A 16499-nucleotide genomic window follows, 5' to 3' on the forward strand; every position below is an offset into this window, starting at 1 on the left:
CCGTAGGGCTGTGGTCCTTTGAGGACAGCCTTAGCTGACACACGCAGAGAGATGGAACTGAGGCTATGTTAGTACCCTTTGTCAGGGCCAGCAGACACCAGTAACGAGCAGCCTCCAGAATCCAGGCTCCGATTAAGAGGCAGAGGACAGATAGCCAAGGAGACAAATGCGAGGTGAAGAAGAAGAATCTGCCATCGCTTCCATCAGGAAGCCAGTCAGTTATTTTTTGCGGAGACTCGAGGCTCCATACCTCCTTCCCTGCTCTTACCAACCTTCAACTCATCCTCCTGTTAGTTACAGGTCAGGGTTGTCTCAGAGCATCCAGGCTGATGACTCGAAACGAGCATGTGCAGATTATCTGCCTTCATTGATCTGCCCAGCAGAGCTGGGGAAAGGTAAGGATGATTTAATGCCTGTTTTCTAAGAATGAGGGATTCTTTTTTTTTCCAGCTCTCACCAAGGAGCAGACAAAGGAAACAGGCTTCACCTGTAACAGGAGGGGCTGTGTTAGACAGCAGGGAGATTTATCAGGCAAGGAGGCTGAGGGCCCTAGAGTGAGTTATAGTCTTGCCTTACCTGGAGATCTTCAAAGTAAGATATACTTCCTCTGACAGGCACACTCAGGGGTGGTGCTGGGGTGGGATGCCTCGCTGGAGGCAGGGAAATGGACTCCAGCGACCTTTGAAGGTTGAGTCCAGCCTTCTGGGTCCAGGAGAAACTAAGAGGAGAAAATTTATGGTTTTAACATCCATCATGTGAGTGAATATGAGCCTCTGTTGCTTCAGAGGAATGAAGATCCTGGCCTGACTGCTTTATCAGTCAGGGCTCCAGCAGGAAACAGATGGCACAGCCAATGGAAAATGATTTGAGAGGGGTTTAGTAAAGACACTATTTACAAAGGTCTGGGCAAGATGTAGATTACCCAGGATGGAGGCTCTTAGTGCCCTCACTCGGGTACAGGGAACTATCTGGAGAGTTCCTGCAATGTTCTATTGAGGAATGTTGCCAGTTAGAGAGGTCACAGGGCCAGAGTCCTGGAAGAAATACTCTGAGGATGCTTGCCCCCCCTCCCACCAAACTACTCAAGGGTTTTACTTGATGAACCCAAATGGAAGTCTGATGTAGAGGAAGTCTGATGTAGGGGACCAAACAAGCACACAGAAGTTTGGGGAAAAGTGAGAGTTAGGTAAATTTGGAGAGCTAAATAAATGTCTCCTCCCCTTCTAGCATGGGGTGCCTTCTGTGTGCTGAGCAAACTTCCCCCGATGCTTAAATGCAATTGGCATGTGTACTCCATCCTATGAACCTCTGAGTGGCCATAAAGGTTACAGTTAAGGAGTTATTAAAATTAACAAGATGGGAAAGTTACTTTGTGACTCAGTGTACTCATCAGAAAAGTGGGGGTAATCATGGGGTCGGGATATACATGCTAGTCCGTGGAAACATGAAGAATAATACACAGGGTTAAGAGGACTCTCTCAGACATGCCAGCTGCTATTACTATCACCCTTATTAGTGTGCACATCTCTCAGTCAGTCTCTCGGGATCGTTCTCGTCTCTGAAGACTTGTTGGACTGGCCATCTCCAGACTGTGGCTGCCTGCTTTGGTTTGGGTATATCTCCACAAAGTTTCTGTGTTGGATACTAAATCCTCAAACTATGATATTTGGAGGTAGAATTTTTGAAAAACAATTAGGATTAAATAAGGATGGGGCATCTACACTGGCATTGGTGGCTCTTCATGAAGAACAAGAGAACCAAGCTAGCATTCAGGCTTAGTTTTGCCATGTGATACTGGTGATGCTCTCTGCTGTGCTGTCATGCGTCAAGAAGACCTTCATGGGAAGCCAGCACCATGCAGTGCAGTGAGACTTCCAAGCCTCCCAGGACCATGACCAAGGCATTTTGTTATAGCAACAGAGAACACAAAAGGACACCCTTTTTCATTTAGAGGAGGCCTCATTCTTTTAAGGCCAGTGTATGATTACTTGGTTTGCATATCTGCTTCCTCTGGTAAACTTTTTACCGAGCTGGGTTTATTTCGTTTTATCTCCTTTGATAGCTTAGGTTCTAGTACATAGGAGATATTTGATAAAATTTGTTGTGTGACTCAGGCATCCTCAAGCATTCAGCTGCCATAGCGGCTGAGCTGAGAATTCCTCTCCTGGATGTTCAATGAGAATTACTTACCTTGTTCTATTTTAAGGTGAGGCTGGCTTAAAAAACTGTTATAGGAAAGGAACAAAGGAGGACAGGGATTTGTCATTCACTGGACACCCCTCTGTCAAAGAAAAGGGGTGTGGCTGGGGAAGAGTGGTTTCAGCATCACCTTTTCCATGGGTCCAGGGATTCCCACCCCCCATAGTTTTCAGTCAGTGGTCAGTGCATACCATGAATAATGACCAAGAAGGCTGTGGGATTGCATCCTCTTGGGTCCACTCCCAAGGTCAGGGACATGCTTGTATCTAGCTTAATGCTAGAATGTGCTGTCTTAGTTTCTTTTCTAACGCCGTGAAAGAACACCACGGCTAAGGCAATTTAAAAAAACAAACATTTAAACCTGGGGGCTCTTGGTTCCAGGGAGTTATGATCGTCACGGTGGGGAGGTGGTGGGCATGGTGCTGGACCAGTAGCTCAGAGATTGCATCCTGATCTGTAAGTTTAGGCAGAGAAAGAGACCTAACCGGGAATGGCACAGGCTTTTGAAACCTCAAAGCCCACCCCAATGACACCTCTTCCAAGGCCATACATACCTCCTAATCCTTCCCAAGCAGTGTCACCTATTAGGGAATAAATATTCAAATATATTAGGTCAGGGGGACTTTTCTCATTCAAACCACCACAATGCTGAACTATGGGATCAAGTTGCAACCCACAAGAGTTCTACTGTACAAATGAAACAACAGCACATATCACCAGGAAAATACAACAGCTGGAGGGCTGTTCTATAGACTTTACAGCCTTAAGACGAATGCAAATTCCTTTGTGTATGAATCCTTCCTTGGTTCTTTACTTAGACCAATCAACAAAAATTAAAAATCAAAAATTATAAATGGAGATGTTTTGCCTGCATGTATGTCTGTGTACTGTATGTATCCACTGCCCGAAGAGGCCAGCGTTGGGGACTGGATCCTTTGGAACCCGACTTGTGATCTGTCATATGGGTGCTGAGAATTGAACCTTGATCTTCCAGAAGAGCAGCAAGTGCTCTGAACTGCTGAGCCATATTGCCAGCCCCCAAATTATTAAGAAAAACGGAGACAATTGAAACTATTTGAACACTGATAGCTGATAATGTCAAGGAATTTCCTCAACATTTTGATATATAAAAATTGTACCTCAAAAATCTTTTGTAAAAGAACCTTGTCTTATGGATATGTAGTTACAAATATAAATGGAATTATACGATAATTGAGATTTGCTTCAGAATAACCTGACCATAACTAGAAAGAAGACAGGGTTAGAGGGTCCAAAGTTGATTATAAATGATAGGTTGTAGATAATATTAGTTTACTTGCCAATTCTACTTTTATACACACATGGAATTTTTCTATAATTACAAGTGCAGTATGAATACGAGCTGCAGTTTAGCTATTCAAAAGGCTGATGCAGGAGGACTATAAATTCAAGCTCATCTTGGACTATAGAGTGTGTTCAAGGCTAGCCTGGCTAGCCTGGGCAAATCAGTGGGATCCTGTCTCAAAATAAGAAATGCAAAAGGGGCTGGGAAAATAGTTGAGTAGTAACAAACATGCTTATCATGTCTGAACATCAAGGCTCAATTTCTAGTAACACACACAGAAAGGTCAGAAAAAAATTACTTAAACTGTATGCCATGAAATCAGCCTAATTTGAATAGGCTTTGTCCAAAAGGGTGCTCAGCGCTGAATGTTGGTTGGCTTTAAGGTGAAAGGTGAGGCAGGAAGGCCTGGTGATCTGGGTGAGGGAGAACAAGAACAAAGACACAGAGAAGCACAGGAATGGATGCAGCATGGTCTCTGGGACAGCTGGATGGACTCTACTGGGGGGGGGGGGGGGAGGTGAGTGCTCTGGCATATGGTGGGCTCTGATGACAACAGCCTAAGCAGCATGCCTGTGCAATGAGCCGGTAGGAGCCAGCATGCCTGTCATTTTATTAGCAGTGCTGGTTGAACAGACTGGAATCCATACTGAATGTGTTGGGCACAGAGCAAACATGGGTTGAGCTGATGCTCTTTGGAGAATCTCCTTCCTTCTTTACAAGACAAAGGTGGTCCTGGGTCTTGCTAATGGCCAGTGGGACCTCTCCTACTTAGTCATGTTCATTTACAAAAGAGCCAGAACTTAAAGGCTCAAAAATGATGATGGACACAACTTCCATTGGGCCCATTTTTCTTGATAAGAATCAGTTGCATGGCCAGCCCCGTGCAGGGAAAGGGGACCAGAGCCAGGGTTGCCCTGAAGCTGGGTTCTCTCTCCCTTCTCCTCTGCGGCTTGATGCGTGTCTAACCCACTGCAGTCTCACTGGTGTGTACTGTGCTGTTTGGACTTCTCCCTCCAGAAATGAAGATATTACTGTATTAATTTGACAGGTAAGGAAGGGGAGAATCTTAAGCGGGGAAACAATTTGCTAGTGTCCTGTGGTCAATAAAAGATGAGAGCGGGATTCTCGTCAGTGCTTCTGGTTTCTTTGATCTCTTTTCTCCTCCTGCCTCTCCCCATCCTCCTCCTCCTTTGTTCACCTCTCCCTACCAACCTCTTGAGACAGGGTTTATCTGTGTAGTTCAAGCTGGCCACAGACTCACAATCCCCCCGCCTCTATTTCACATGTACTGGGATTACAGGCCTGTCCCACCTCCCTTAGAGGTACTCTGGTTCCAAGCTCAGCTTCTCTCTGTAACTTCCCTGCCCTCCAGGATGTCGGGACTCCTTTCTTCTGGGATAATAATAGGCTGTTTTGTGATTGGTACTCTGCTGGGTGGGTGGTCTACCTGCATCAATTGTTTTCAGTCCTTTTCATGTTCTCATAAAGTAGGCACCAGCCTCTTTTCCATTTTGTAGATGGGAAAATTGAAGCCCTGACTGTTGCAGAGTTAGAAAACAAGAAATCAAGATGTAAATCCTAGACTAAATTTCTTGGGCTACTTCTTCCTTAGTTGAGACAGGTTTCAGAATTCATCTAAATGCAGGCCTGGGAAAAATCAGGAGGAGGATTTCCATTACCAGTGCATAGGGTCTTTACACTGGGGTCCTTTCTCTGGTTGTTGTATTCACAATGCATTTACAATATGGTAGGCTAAACACATTTTAATTCATCAGATATCCATAATGGTTCTGCAATAATTATTCCCATTTTATCAATGGGGAAACTGAGGCATCAGCCAATATCATAGAGCTAATGAAATGGAGAGCTAGGGGTAAACCCAGGCAGTTTGGTACTTGAGTCCATGGTCTTGATTACAACATTGTCTCATGTCCAAGCCCTGAACTTGCCTAACACCTGTCCTAGACGGTTTGGGCTGACTTGGATTCCGATATCACGAGGGCAAATTTTAATGACTGAAGTAACTGGGGACAAATTTGATTTACCTTAAACTCCAAGGCAAGTATTATGAAGTTGCTCAGTTCAACTTGAGTCGGAAATGCATTGTAAGGACTGATTGTGCCTCTTCAATAGTTGCAAACGGAGCAGAATTACTGAATGCGCGGAGATAAATCAGTTCCCGACAGCACTTGGTAAGTGAGAGTTTAGTGCTTAGTAGCCAGCTTTGGACTCTACTCTGTTCACATCTCTTGCTTTCTATCTTGAGCCTGCAGCCCACTGCATACCACCCCTCTGCTGTTCTAACTTCTTCATTGCTCTACCCGACTCAGTCCACCATGTGATGCACACTTTTCCTCCCCGCTTCAAGACTAGTCTTGTTCTCTAGCCTTCCTGTGATTTGCTTTGACCAAGGAAATGGGAGCCAAAGTGGTGGGAGTCGATTTCAGACGGGATTGTTAAAAGCCATTATGAACCATGCCTATACCTCCAACAATGCTCCAAACGCTATCAGTTTTCTGGCTTGGGTCCTAGAATGAGGCAATCCTGTGCAGAGGTCTCAGGCTACCCCCAAGTTTAAAATCCTCATTGCTGTGGCATGTGGAATTGTTTCTTTGACAGTATATACAAACCTAATGAATGGATGTTTTATAAGATGCTCTGCTGTGGTCTTAGGTGAGATGTTCCTCACAGGCTCATGTTTTGGATGCTCACTTCACAGCTTGCAGACTTGGCTTTTTTGAAAGCCCTAGGGCCATTAGGAGGTGGGTCCCGGTGGGCGGGAGTGGATGCTGGCAGTTGAGCTTTTGAATGTTACACCATTCCTGATGTTGGCCTCTGCTTTCTCTTGGCCTGTTGTGATGTTAAGGGGTCTCTGATACATCTTCCCACTACCAGGAGCTCAACCCTGCTTTCCTCAGCTCGATGGATGAAAGTCCCTATGAAGCCATGAGCCCAAGCAAATCTTCTCTTTGTGTTTCTGTCACGTATTACTTCCAAAGTGATGAGAAAAGTAACAAGTGTGCTTTAATTGGAAGAAAAATCCATCTTGTGCTGCAAAGACATGCAGTGTCTTGACTCAAGGTCAGACTTCATATTGCGCCATATTGCCTCTCCTTTCTTCAGCTTAATATGCCTTCCTGGGATCCCTGATAGGTGTAATCTCCCTTTCATTCCAGGTACATTTTACATATTGTTTCCTTACTGTCCACTATGAAATATTCTTACTCCCTCTTTTGCCTGGTCAATTTCTACCTATGACACTGACTTGTGAAGAGTCATTATAACTGCGTTATTGAGCTCATCTGAGTGATATTTATTTTGTCTACTAAACCATGTGGCTCAGAAGAACAGGTAAGATTTTATTTACTGATTAGTCCTAGCATTGGCATAGTTTCTGGCACATAGTAGGCACTTTCCCATCATCAGTATTTGTTGAGTAAGCAGTGAACAGAATCAAGATGCTATGGTGATTACAGGAAGGAAATTGGCACCTGAATTCTTGGATTTGAATCCCACAGAGATGATTATTCTTTTATGACCTCCATTAATGAATCTCTCTGCTCAGGAGCCTCATCTGTGAGAGGATTAAAAACTATACTCATCTCACAGTGTGGCCTCAAGGTTAAAATGGATTAAATGTGCCCCCCTTATTTATGTCTCTGTTTGCCTAGTTTACCGGTTCCCACTCCGCTCCTGAGGCTGGGGCTGGCATTTTCCCTGGCTCTATTTCCAGGCTCTTTCTAACTGACTAACTGCTATTAGATTCCGCCAGGGAGATATACTGATGGGGACCAAGAGGAGGCTGGAGAGGAGAGAGCTTCCTGTCCACAGTGAGGCAGCAGCAGCTACAGGTGTACGGCATTCTCCAGGTGTTTCCAGCATTCCCAGCTGCAGCCCGGCCTTGTTGGGCAGAAACCTCACCTCCCTTGGTAATTCTAAGCCCAGTTGGTCCTCTTCTCCCAGAGGTTCTAGTTCAGCCAAGTAGTGGTCCTACTCTGATGGTGTCCTTCTCCCCTAAAAGATCCAAGCATCAGCCACGTGTGTCCCACCCTCATCACCTAAACTCTTGCTTCTTTGGCTTCTCCAGATCTATGGCTGATGGCTGTGCCCTACAATTATACCATCCCGGGCCATCTAGAGCCCCTCCCCTCATGGGACCCACTTCCTGACTCCTGATAGCAATAATAAATCGCAGAAAGAAAGCACACCGGGCACACAGGAAGCTCCAGGTGGGTGTGTAGCCTCGCATCTGTCCAGGCTGGTAGAAGACCACGCTCTCCTTGGAGCACTGTGAAAATCCCCACACACATCAAACCCATCAAGGATAACTCAATGCTGCCGTCAGAAAGCCCCTCCGTTGGTGAAGTACCCACAGCTCACCCACCCACTAAGGCAGGATGCACACAGCAAAGGAGGACATGACTTCTGTAGCATTAGCAATTTTTTATTTTTCCTTTTTGTTGCATAGGAAATGCAGTACTTGCTTCCAGTAATTGTATTGTAATGTGAGAAGGTGATAGCACTAACGGTTGAATACAAGAGTTAAACTAATCCACACCAGCTCAAAAACCCTGTGGAGATTTAGTTGATAAGAATGGACACCCACAGTGATTCTCAACCAATTACAAGTTTTCACAGAACACAGTAAACGAAAAGGGTAACTATGAGAGTCAATACAAATATGCTAGAGGCACAGGGGGGGGCCCGGCTCATAAAAACAATTTCAGACCAAGTTATTAACACGGGGCGTTTTGTTTCACAATAGGTCTCTTTCTCCATAATTCCAAGTATTTAATTCTTCCCCCCACAATTTGAAATGAAAATCAGAGGCACTCTGAGCAGACAGGTTTTCATGTGTGATGGGAAAGGTTAGTGGGAGGGGCAAAGAGGAAGCATGGACTTAGCCTTGACCGTCTTCCTAAGGGCTTAGTGGGACCTGCTGGCACTCCACGTCTAGTCTGGCTGGCATCTCAGTAGCAAGGCTGCTGCGTCCGGTAGAGACACAGTGGCCTGAGGGAGAAGACAGCCAGCAGCTCCCTCACACCTGCATCCTAACATGGCCAGTGACCTAAGACCTCTAGTTAAGGATGCCAACAGATTAAAAAAAGGCAAATTTACAGACCATTACCAAGAAAAATCATTAAAAAACCAGCTTTAGGTTTTCTGAGAAGCTGAGGGTTGAGCAGCAGGAAGAATGGCCTATTCCTTGGCCACCACTTGCCTTTGAAACCATTGCAGAGACAAGAAACTTCACATTTTAAAGTCTGTGATACTCTCTGACAGGAACTTGCTCTAGTGAGATCACAGGCAGCACTTCTCCTGTGTCCTTTTGTGGTCCAGACACATTTTACAGAGTTTGTGTTTCGACCCACACAGCATGGTGAGTCCACATGTAGGTTGCCTGACACACAGAGCAGGTGTCCTCTGTGTGCTCTATCCCCATGTTAGAGTTCTCTCTTTGCCTTCTGGGCTTTGCTGGGGTCTATTCCCCATATCTTATCCCTTTAACTTGATGACTGGCTTAATGCGATCAACCCTTTGGAGAATGGAAAGCAAATGGGTGCTTGTTCAGGAGGAAAATTAAAAAAAATATATTCAATTTGGGAAGCAAGTAGTTACAAATTTAGACCAGAGAGAGAGAGAGAGAGAGAGAGAGAGAGAGAGAGAGAGAGAGAGAGAGAGAGAGAGAGAGAGAGAGAGAGAGAGAGAGAGCGCATCTTTTTAAAATCCCGTGTTAATAGCAAACTTCTTTCTTATGAATCGGGCCCAAAGTTTGTACAGAGTTATAGTTTTGAAGAAAATATTGCATCTGTGCATGTAACTAAATAGCCACGTGATTTCTTACGTTTGTTTTCTTTTTAATACGAGGAAGTCTGGTGTGAGACGGATCAAGCATGGGCACATGTCCGTTAAGATGCTTCAGTGTCTCCTAGCTTCTGCTGAGGGTCAAGAAAGTGAGTCTCACTTGGAAATGTTCTCAGAGTGGTTTTGCAGCAGAGTTCTTGAAATTCAAACGGTAGTTTTGAGACAAAAATCTCATTAGATACTGATTTCTGAAATCAAACACCCATGCTTGTCCCTTAGGAGAAACAATAAAACAACAAAAATGAAAACAAAACACACATAATACTGAATTTAAGTAAGTGTACACCTCCAAGATCCTGAAGACAGCCGGAAGGAAGACAGAGTTCGCGTTCTCAGTGAAATACCTCAAACCTAGCTGACAAGAACCGAGGCAGAAAAAAAGACTAACAGAACTTGGAGTAATAGTCATACAGTTCACTAAGCATTATGGAATAGCATGCATAATATTGTACGGTTATTTTACATCACCTATACCAGAGGTCCTGACTGACAGACAGCGAAGGCTACCGGTGTAGAAAATCTTACTTCAGAAGAGCAGTATAATACAGATTTCACAGGCACTACATTTTAATATATCAGGTATTATGCTGGTTTTCTTATAATTCTTTCTGTCCTAAAGCTGGCATTATAACAATGACCAAAAAGGCAAGGATTGAAGTAAACGGAAAGTAGATACCAAAGTTGATATAGTTTTCTTTTTCTTCGGATAGATTAGTGCATAGTTCTCATGCAGATAAACACTGCTATGCATTTACACTGTTGGGAAGCAGAGTGAATTGAGCCCAAGTTGTCACATTTGTGTAAATCATTTTGTCAGCCTGTAATAGCACCATGTAATGGATTTGCATTAAACATTAAATTGATTTCAGAACTGGTGACACAGTATTCACTACAGTTAAGTGCTATGGAATAGCTTCAATATACCTGCTATATATCAAAGCAATTTTCATCCCACTGCTTTTTTTATTGGAAAAAATAAAGGGAAAACATCCATGACACTAATTAGACGAATGCACAGCCTTGGACGTGGAGAAGGCAGGGGAGGATCACTGTCAAACAGTAAGTGCATGCATCGACGTCAAGACAAAGTGGCCTCAGAAGCCCATGGAAGTGAAAGCCATGCCCGAAGGGCGGAGCAGCCTCTGGGACTGTCTAGGAAGGTCTGGCGGGTAGGCTGGGAGGCACCACCAAGCTCTCCTCACTGACCACACTTCTCGTGTTTTACACCTGTTCAATGGAGGCCTGCTACCAGAAACCGGAGAGAAACAAGAAGCAAAGGAAAACCAGGAAGACAGAGACACACAGAGAGAAAGAGAGAGGAGGAGAGAGAAGGAGTAAAGGACAAGGGACGGAGTGATAGAGACTAGGGGAGAGGCTCTGTCATAAAGACTATCAAATGACATTCTGAAAAATCACTCTCCACCAAAAGACTAAAAAGATTGCAGGAGAAAATGCTTCTTTGCACACACCTCACGATATCACTGTAGAGGTTGAAGGACATGAGGATAAAGACTTGGGAAGGTGGAAGACAAACATTTTGAGATGGGTTTTGCATATTCCTGTGGGCTGACTGAATATAGCACAGTGTGACGAGAGATTTGGATCCTGCACACTTGGGACTGTCGGGAAAGGAAAAGGGAAAGCTTGGAGAATGCAGCCTGGAGGGCCTGGGGGAGCCATCTGGGTGGTGGTGGCACTGGGTGGGGAGTGAGCTAATAGACGTCCTGCCGGGGGCTGAAGAGATACACTTTAGTGGGAAGAAAGGGGCTGGAGGGCGAGGAGAACGGCACCAGAGAGGACTTCTGCCTGGGAGAAGTTAGCAAAGGAGCGCTGTGGTGGCCAGGAGAGGGGCCAAGGGCAAGCGTTTATTGGAGGGTGTTGAGTTAGTGTTTGTGCCTCTGACTTCAGTTCCCAAAGGAAAAAAAACTGGGGGGAGCCATTTGAGGGACCACCTTTGCCAATTGTGTTAATGCCATTTGATGGGAGAGGAAAAAAAATCCAACATTTCTCAGAATCAAGGCTGGGCCTTCAAATGCTGGTAGCTCTTGAGTGAGTCTGTCTGTCTGTCTGTCTGTCTGTCTGTCTGTCTGTCTGTCTGTCTGTCTCTACACCCTTGTAGTAAAGTCCTCCTCAAGCAACTTCACTCAGCTTGTAACCTAAAATGCAAAACACGTGGATTGGTTGGTGTTTTGCTTTTCCTACTTGATGACAACCAGACTGTAGTTTCCTGTGACTTTCTTGACAATAAGCGTGAACGGAACTGGGACGCGGTGTGTGTGCTACTGAACCCTTGTTTTCTACCCCCCTGCGCTGCCTCCACAATGGGTTAGAGCCTTTAAAACATTTTCTTTCCTGCAATTCTGTCCAGAGTTCCCTAATTTTAGCTTCATCAAATTTAAACAACAAAACACCTTCAAAAATACAGCACACCTGTAACGTCCATTTTGCAATGGTTTTTCAGTAGACCTACACTTCTCAAGCATAGGAATATGCTATACCATTGGCAGAAAAATAACTGTATTTAAATACTTACAAAAAACCAAACAAACAAGCAAAAAGGAAACAGGAAAGTTTTAAACTTAAATCCAGTTCCCAAAGTGGGTTGAAAAGAAACAAAAAGCAATTCTATGAACGCTGCCTTTATAATGAACAATCAGAAATTTCACTAGGCTAATTTGACAGAAATTTTTCCTCATTTAGACAACATTACAAAAGTCCTGCATTATAAAATAGGGTAGAATAAATCAGTGTAATCAATAAAACTATACAACGATACAAATTACATATCTTCTGAGTGGGCAGTTTATCCTCTCTCTTTGCAGTCGTGACTACAACATGCTCACTAAAAACAACTAAAACTGCCCAAACTATTGCTTAGTTTGTTTTGTTTAAAAAAGGGTGCAATTTTATTGTATATACAACCAATTTACTGGTAATACCTTGGCATTTTGCAAGGTTCTGACAAAATGTTTGTCTAGGCTTTTTTCCCTTCACTGTGAAGCACTGAAAGCTGCTATTTTTCTCTCTTTCTCTCTCTTTTTAGTGCACATATGTCATAATAAAGTAATGCCCAGCTAAGTGCTATGCGGAAGGCAAAGTATGCTGCTGGCTATGGGAAGTGACACGGTACACTGACAATCACACCATACAACAGCGCCAAGCGACTATTCAACCACTTATCAGACACATATGAAAATCCAAAATGTTTTATTTTATTTTTTTTCCTTAAATAGAGATAACCAGTAAACAATTTTCAGAACTTGGAAGTTTAAAAACGTGCATATAAAAATGGGCATTATGTACTTTTTATTGAATGTGGATTGACTGCTGTCTGCTCAGAAAAGTGGGTGTGGGGGCTGAAGAGAAAGGAAGTTGTCTTTTTTTTTTAAGGCTTGCTTGTGAAAGGAACAGTTGTAAAAACAAAATTGCTTCAAGCAGGGTCAGCTTAGTGCTTCACAGTTTGACTGCTTCTCTAAGAGGAGCCCTTCCTGCGCACGTGCATCAAAAACCACAGAAAATACAAAGACAGACACCTAAAACACTGCGTCAAGTGCAGCACTGACTTTGGTCAAATAAAAAAAAAAGAAAAATTAATAATTGCTAAGCTCTTCTACATGATATAAGCAGGTATTGCATATTTTCATATATCTGGGGGAAAATAAAGGAAGACTCCAAACAAATTGAAAAAACGCAGCAACATCCCAAATACTGATATTGTAAGCATCTACAGAGCTCAGAACAGCACTGCCACTGACCACACAGGACAGTCAAGACTACGCCTGTCTGCAGAACAGCTAACTTTCTATTTAGATCTAGATATTGAAACTGACGATGGCTGACATAAACGTTAACATTTACAAAAAGTGTCTCCGAATGCTTGAGTAGGGAAAACCCCTTCAATAGAGGAGCATGTGCAACAATTCCACAAATAATCACTATCCAGGGCAAGGCACATTGATATGGAATTTTTGTTTTCGTGCAAATTAAGGAAAAAAATAAAAACAAAACAACATCGTTTGGGGGTAAAGATGAGGAGCAAAGTGTCTTCCCAAGAATTTCAGTTACTTGATTGTATAGGACAGTAGTTGAGCCCTTCTGAAGGGCTGAGACAGTTTAAAGGCAAGCGCCTAGAGTGGGTTACAATATTGTCTTAATGCACTCTACTTTATCCTACATTAGCTATATAAAAATTAGTTACTAACACTAGAACATGCAGAGACTTCCTCTGGTCAGCACGGTCTGCCAACCAGAACACATATATATGTATAGTAAGGAAACCTTGAAGTTGCGTGGGAAGCAAGGGGGTGCTTCGCTGTCTGGTAGAAAAATCACTTGCATTTTTTTTTGTTTGTTTGTTTGTTTCTGCTTTTTTTTTTGCTCTTTTTTGAGTTTTTGTTTTTTTTTGTCTTTTTTTTTTAAACATAAGATACAAGACATTTGAAGGGGGAGGGTGTGAACTTTTTTTTCGTTTTCCCTAACGAGTGCCCTTGATCGGAATGGGCACCAGCAGTTGTGTCCCTATCGGTGTTGTTAGTATTAATTTTCCCATAGCCCAGTTCAGGGTTTGCAAAGGGTCTTTGAAACTTCTGGACAATGTCTGGTACAATGAGGCGTATGATAACTGATAGATCTGGTGTTGTCATACACATGTAAAAATTTCCAGAATTGGCATAATTCATTATAGTGATTTCTAGTTTATAAAATTAACAGATACCATGATTTCATTTGAGTTATGTGCTTTGATAACAGAAAATAATTAATTAGCATTTAATGTAGTTAACATATTGTGGTAAAAGCACCATTAGATTTGTATTTTTTTGTTTTTTTTTAATTTTCCTTCAGTTTTTTTTAAAGGGATACAAGTTTAATAATAAAAAACATAAAAAGCAAAAATAGCTCCCCTTTTTCTTGCAAGGCTGTTTTTTACCCCAATAATTTAGAGTCCTGGGGTGGAAGGACTTGAAAAACAAAAATAGAATTTTCAACAATCTCTATCTTACAAAGATACTTAGCTATCCAATGAAATTGCACTTCACTCAATTCAAAATTCGATTGTTTTGATTCCTGTCAGTTTCTGTTAAAACAGACCATCTCCCCCATTTCCATGTGAATTTTTGTGTCATTGTTGAAATTGTTGAAAAAATTTTTTTAATGTAAGTGCAGCATTTCAAAACTTAAAAAAAAAACCAACAACTGAGAGTAGTAGTCTTTGCCGTCTTTTTGGAATTGTTCTGCAACATGAGTGGGTTCACTGTCCTTGCGGGCTGTGTGTGTATGTAACTGCTGACTGCTGAACCAAACCAAACGAAAAGAAAGATCAACGCAACTGCATTTTCTTTTTCTAATATGTTACAGAAAAAAACAAAAAAACAAAAACAAAAACAAAAAAAAACCATTGCCCTTTGAGTGTCCTGTAAGTTACAGATCACAGATCTCAGCTACTACAAAAGATTTCATTCTCCAGGCGCCTCCGAATGCTCAGGGAGGGTCACACCTGTGTGGGCAAATTCGTGAAATACTGTGAAAAGGCCAGGCTCGCAAGGGAAGTGTGTTACAACAGGAAGTTAGTTAGTGAGCAAGTCTCCTGTACCAGCCACTTCCCCCAATGCTCACACCACCACTGAAACACTTCAAATGTCACACAGCCCAACCATTTCCAGCACCATATGAGAAATTACGACAGTCCCTAAAGTATTAAAAAAAATTCCCGAAAGGTTATGGCCTTTGCTGTTTGACCATGATGCTTGCTGTTTCCATGTCCAAGTTGATCTGAGTCGGTTTTTCTCCCCTTCCACTGACAGTGAAGTTGTAACTGCGCTGGGTTGAGGTTGCGTCCATGTTACAGAGTTGAGAAGGGGTCAGGTGGTCTGTCTGGTGGATGGTGGGACGCTGCAACTTTTATCCCAGGTACCAGGACTGGAAGACAAAAAGAAATACATATATAATTAGAAGTCCAGGTGCGGTGCTGGGATTTGGCTCACGGGTAGTACTTGTTATTATGAGGAAAGCCCACAATGGTCCTCAGTGCACAAACACAAAAATGTTCCATTTTGTAAAACTACTTTGAAAGGTGCCCTTTTAACCATGGGATCAGAATTGACCTTGGAGGTTTAAGTGGACAAGGAATGACAGATGATAGTAAATTCCAAACCACTGAAATGTGTCGTATCCCTCAGACATTCAAACTCATTGTCTTTGCTGGGGTTTACCAATGTCTTGAGAGTCTCTTAACCAAGTGAAGGTTTCCTGGCCACATGACATTCCCATCAGGTTTTGTAACCTAGTAGTGAGCAGTTATAAGACAGCATGGAACCTGGCTATCTTATTAGTACCTAGCTCAGTGACTGGGCAGGCTCAAGAAAGAGAATCAAATTAGATGGGAAGTGGCTGGAGAGTGAGGTTAGGGGCATAGTGATAGTTATTTCTAGAATTTTCTCAATATGTTTTTCAGTGAGGTGTAGATGCTAAAGACAGGTGCTAAACACGTGACTATAACATTCTGTGAACACGCCGGATGGCTGGCGGTGGCAGTCAAAACAGAAAAGTCCAGCGGGAAACACTAGATTGGTGACCTGGGGTATGGGGAAGCCAGAGTGACCTTTTTATACTCATGATGGAGAGTTTATGGTGCAAACTCAGCTTCTTTTCAGCTGGATATAGCTAATTTCCTATTTTTATCTCTGAAGAGATGTATAATAAATAAGACTACACCGTATAGAATAGCACCAAGTTCAAGGAGAAAATGAGGCCACTGCTTAGTCCTCATCCATGCTTCTGCCCACTCAATGTACCCTTGGAGCTGTCTCTCAGCTTTTGGACCTCGCCTTCAGTCCCTCTCATAAATATCCAGGTGACTATTCTTATGCCTTTGTCAACAAAGAAAGTTAGCTAAACAAAATGACCAATTATAGACCAATATCAAAATTAGTTTCTCAAGTGAAGTTAAACAGTGTATGACTCTTGCTAACTTTCCCCTAAGTACCCTGAAGGTTCCCAACTTTTGTTGGGAGTCAGAAGGCCCACCAGCTTCTAGGCAAAGCTAAGGGCTGTGAGCTCTGCACTGACAGTATCAGCTAGGGTTTAAGTCAGAATGGATTCCAGAGAGTTAAGG

The 16499-nt window shown here is 43.0% G+C and overlaps 1 protein-coding gene across 6 annotated transcripts in view; it reads right to left on the reverse strand.

Annotated features, from left to right (window-relative positions):
• Window positions 1–7951: 7951 nt before the first annotated feature.
• The window catches only part of Nfia (nuclear factor I A), a 341159-nt gene continuing 332611 nt past the window's right edge, over window positions 7952–16499 (reverse strand). For all 6 annotated transcript variants that reach the window (XM_040757137.1, XM_040757136.1, XM_005074314.4 and 3 more), the window contains one exon: window positions 7952–15304. In XM_040757137.1, coding sequence (XP_040613071.1) covers window positions 15287–15304 — 18 coding nt within the window. In that variant the 3' untranslated portion in view covers window positions 7952–15286. The remainder of the gene's footprint in view (window positions 15305–16499) is intronic.

The sequence above is a fragment of the Mesocricetus auratus genome, unplaced genomic scaffold, assembly GCF_017639785.1.
Source record: "Mesocricetus auratus isolate SY011 unplaced genomic scaffold, BCM_Maur_2.0 Super-Scaffold_100014, whole genome shotgun sequence".
NCBI lineage: Eukaryota > Metazoa > Chordata > Mammalia > Rodentia > Cricetidae > Mesocricetus > Mesocricetus auratus.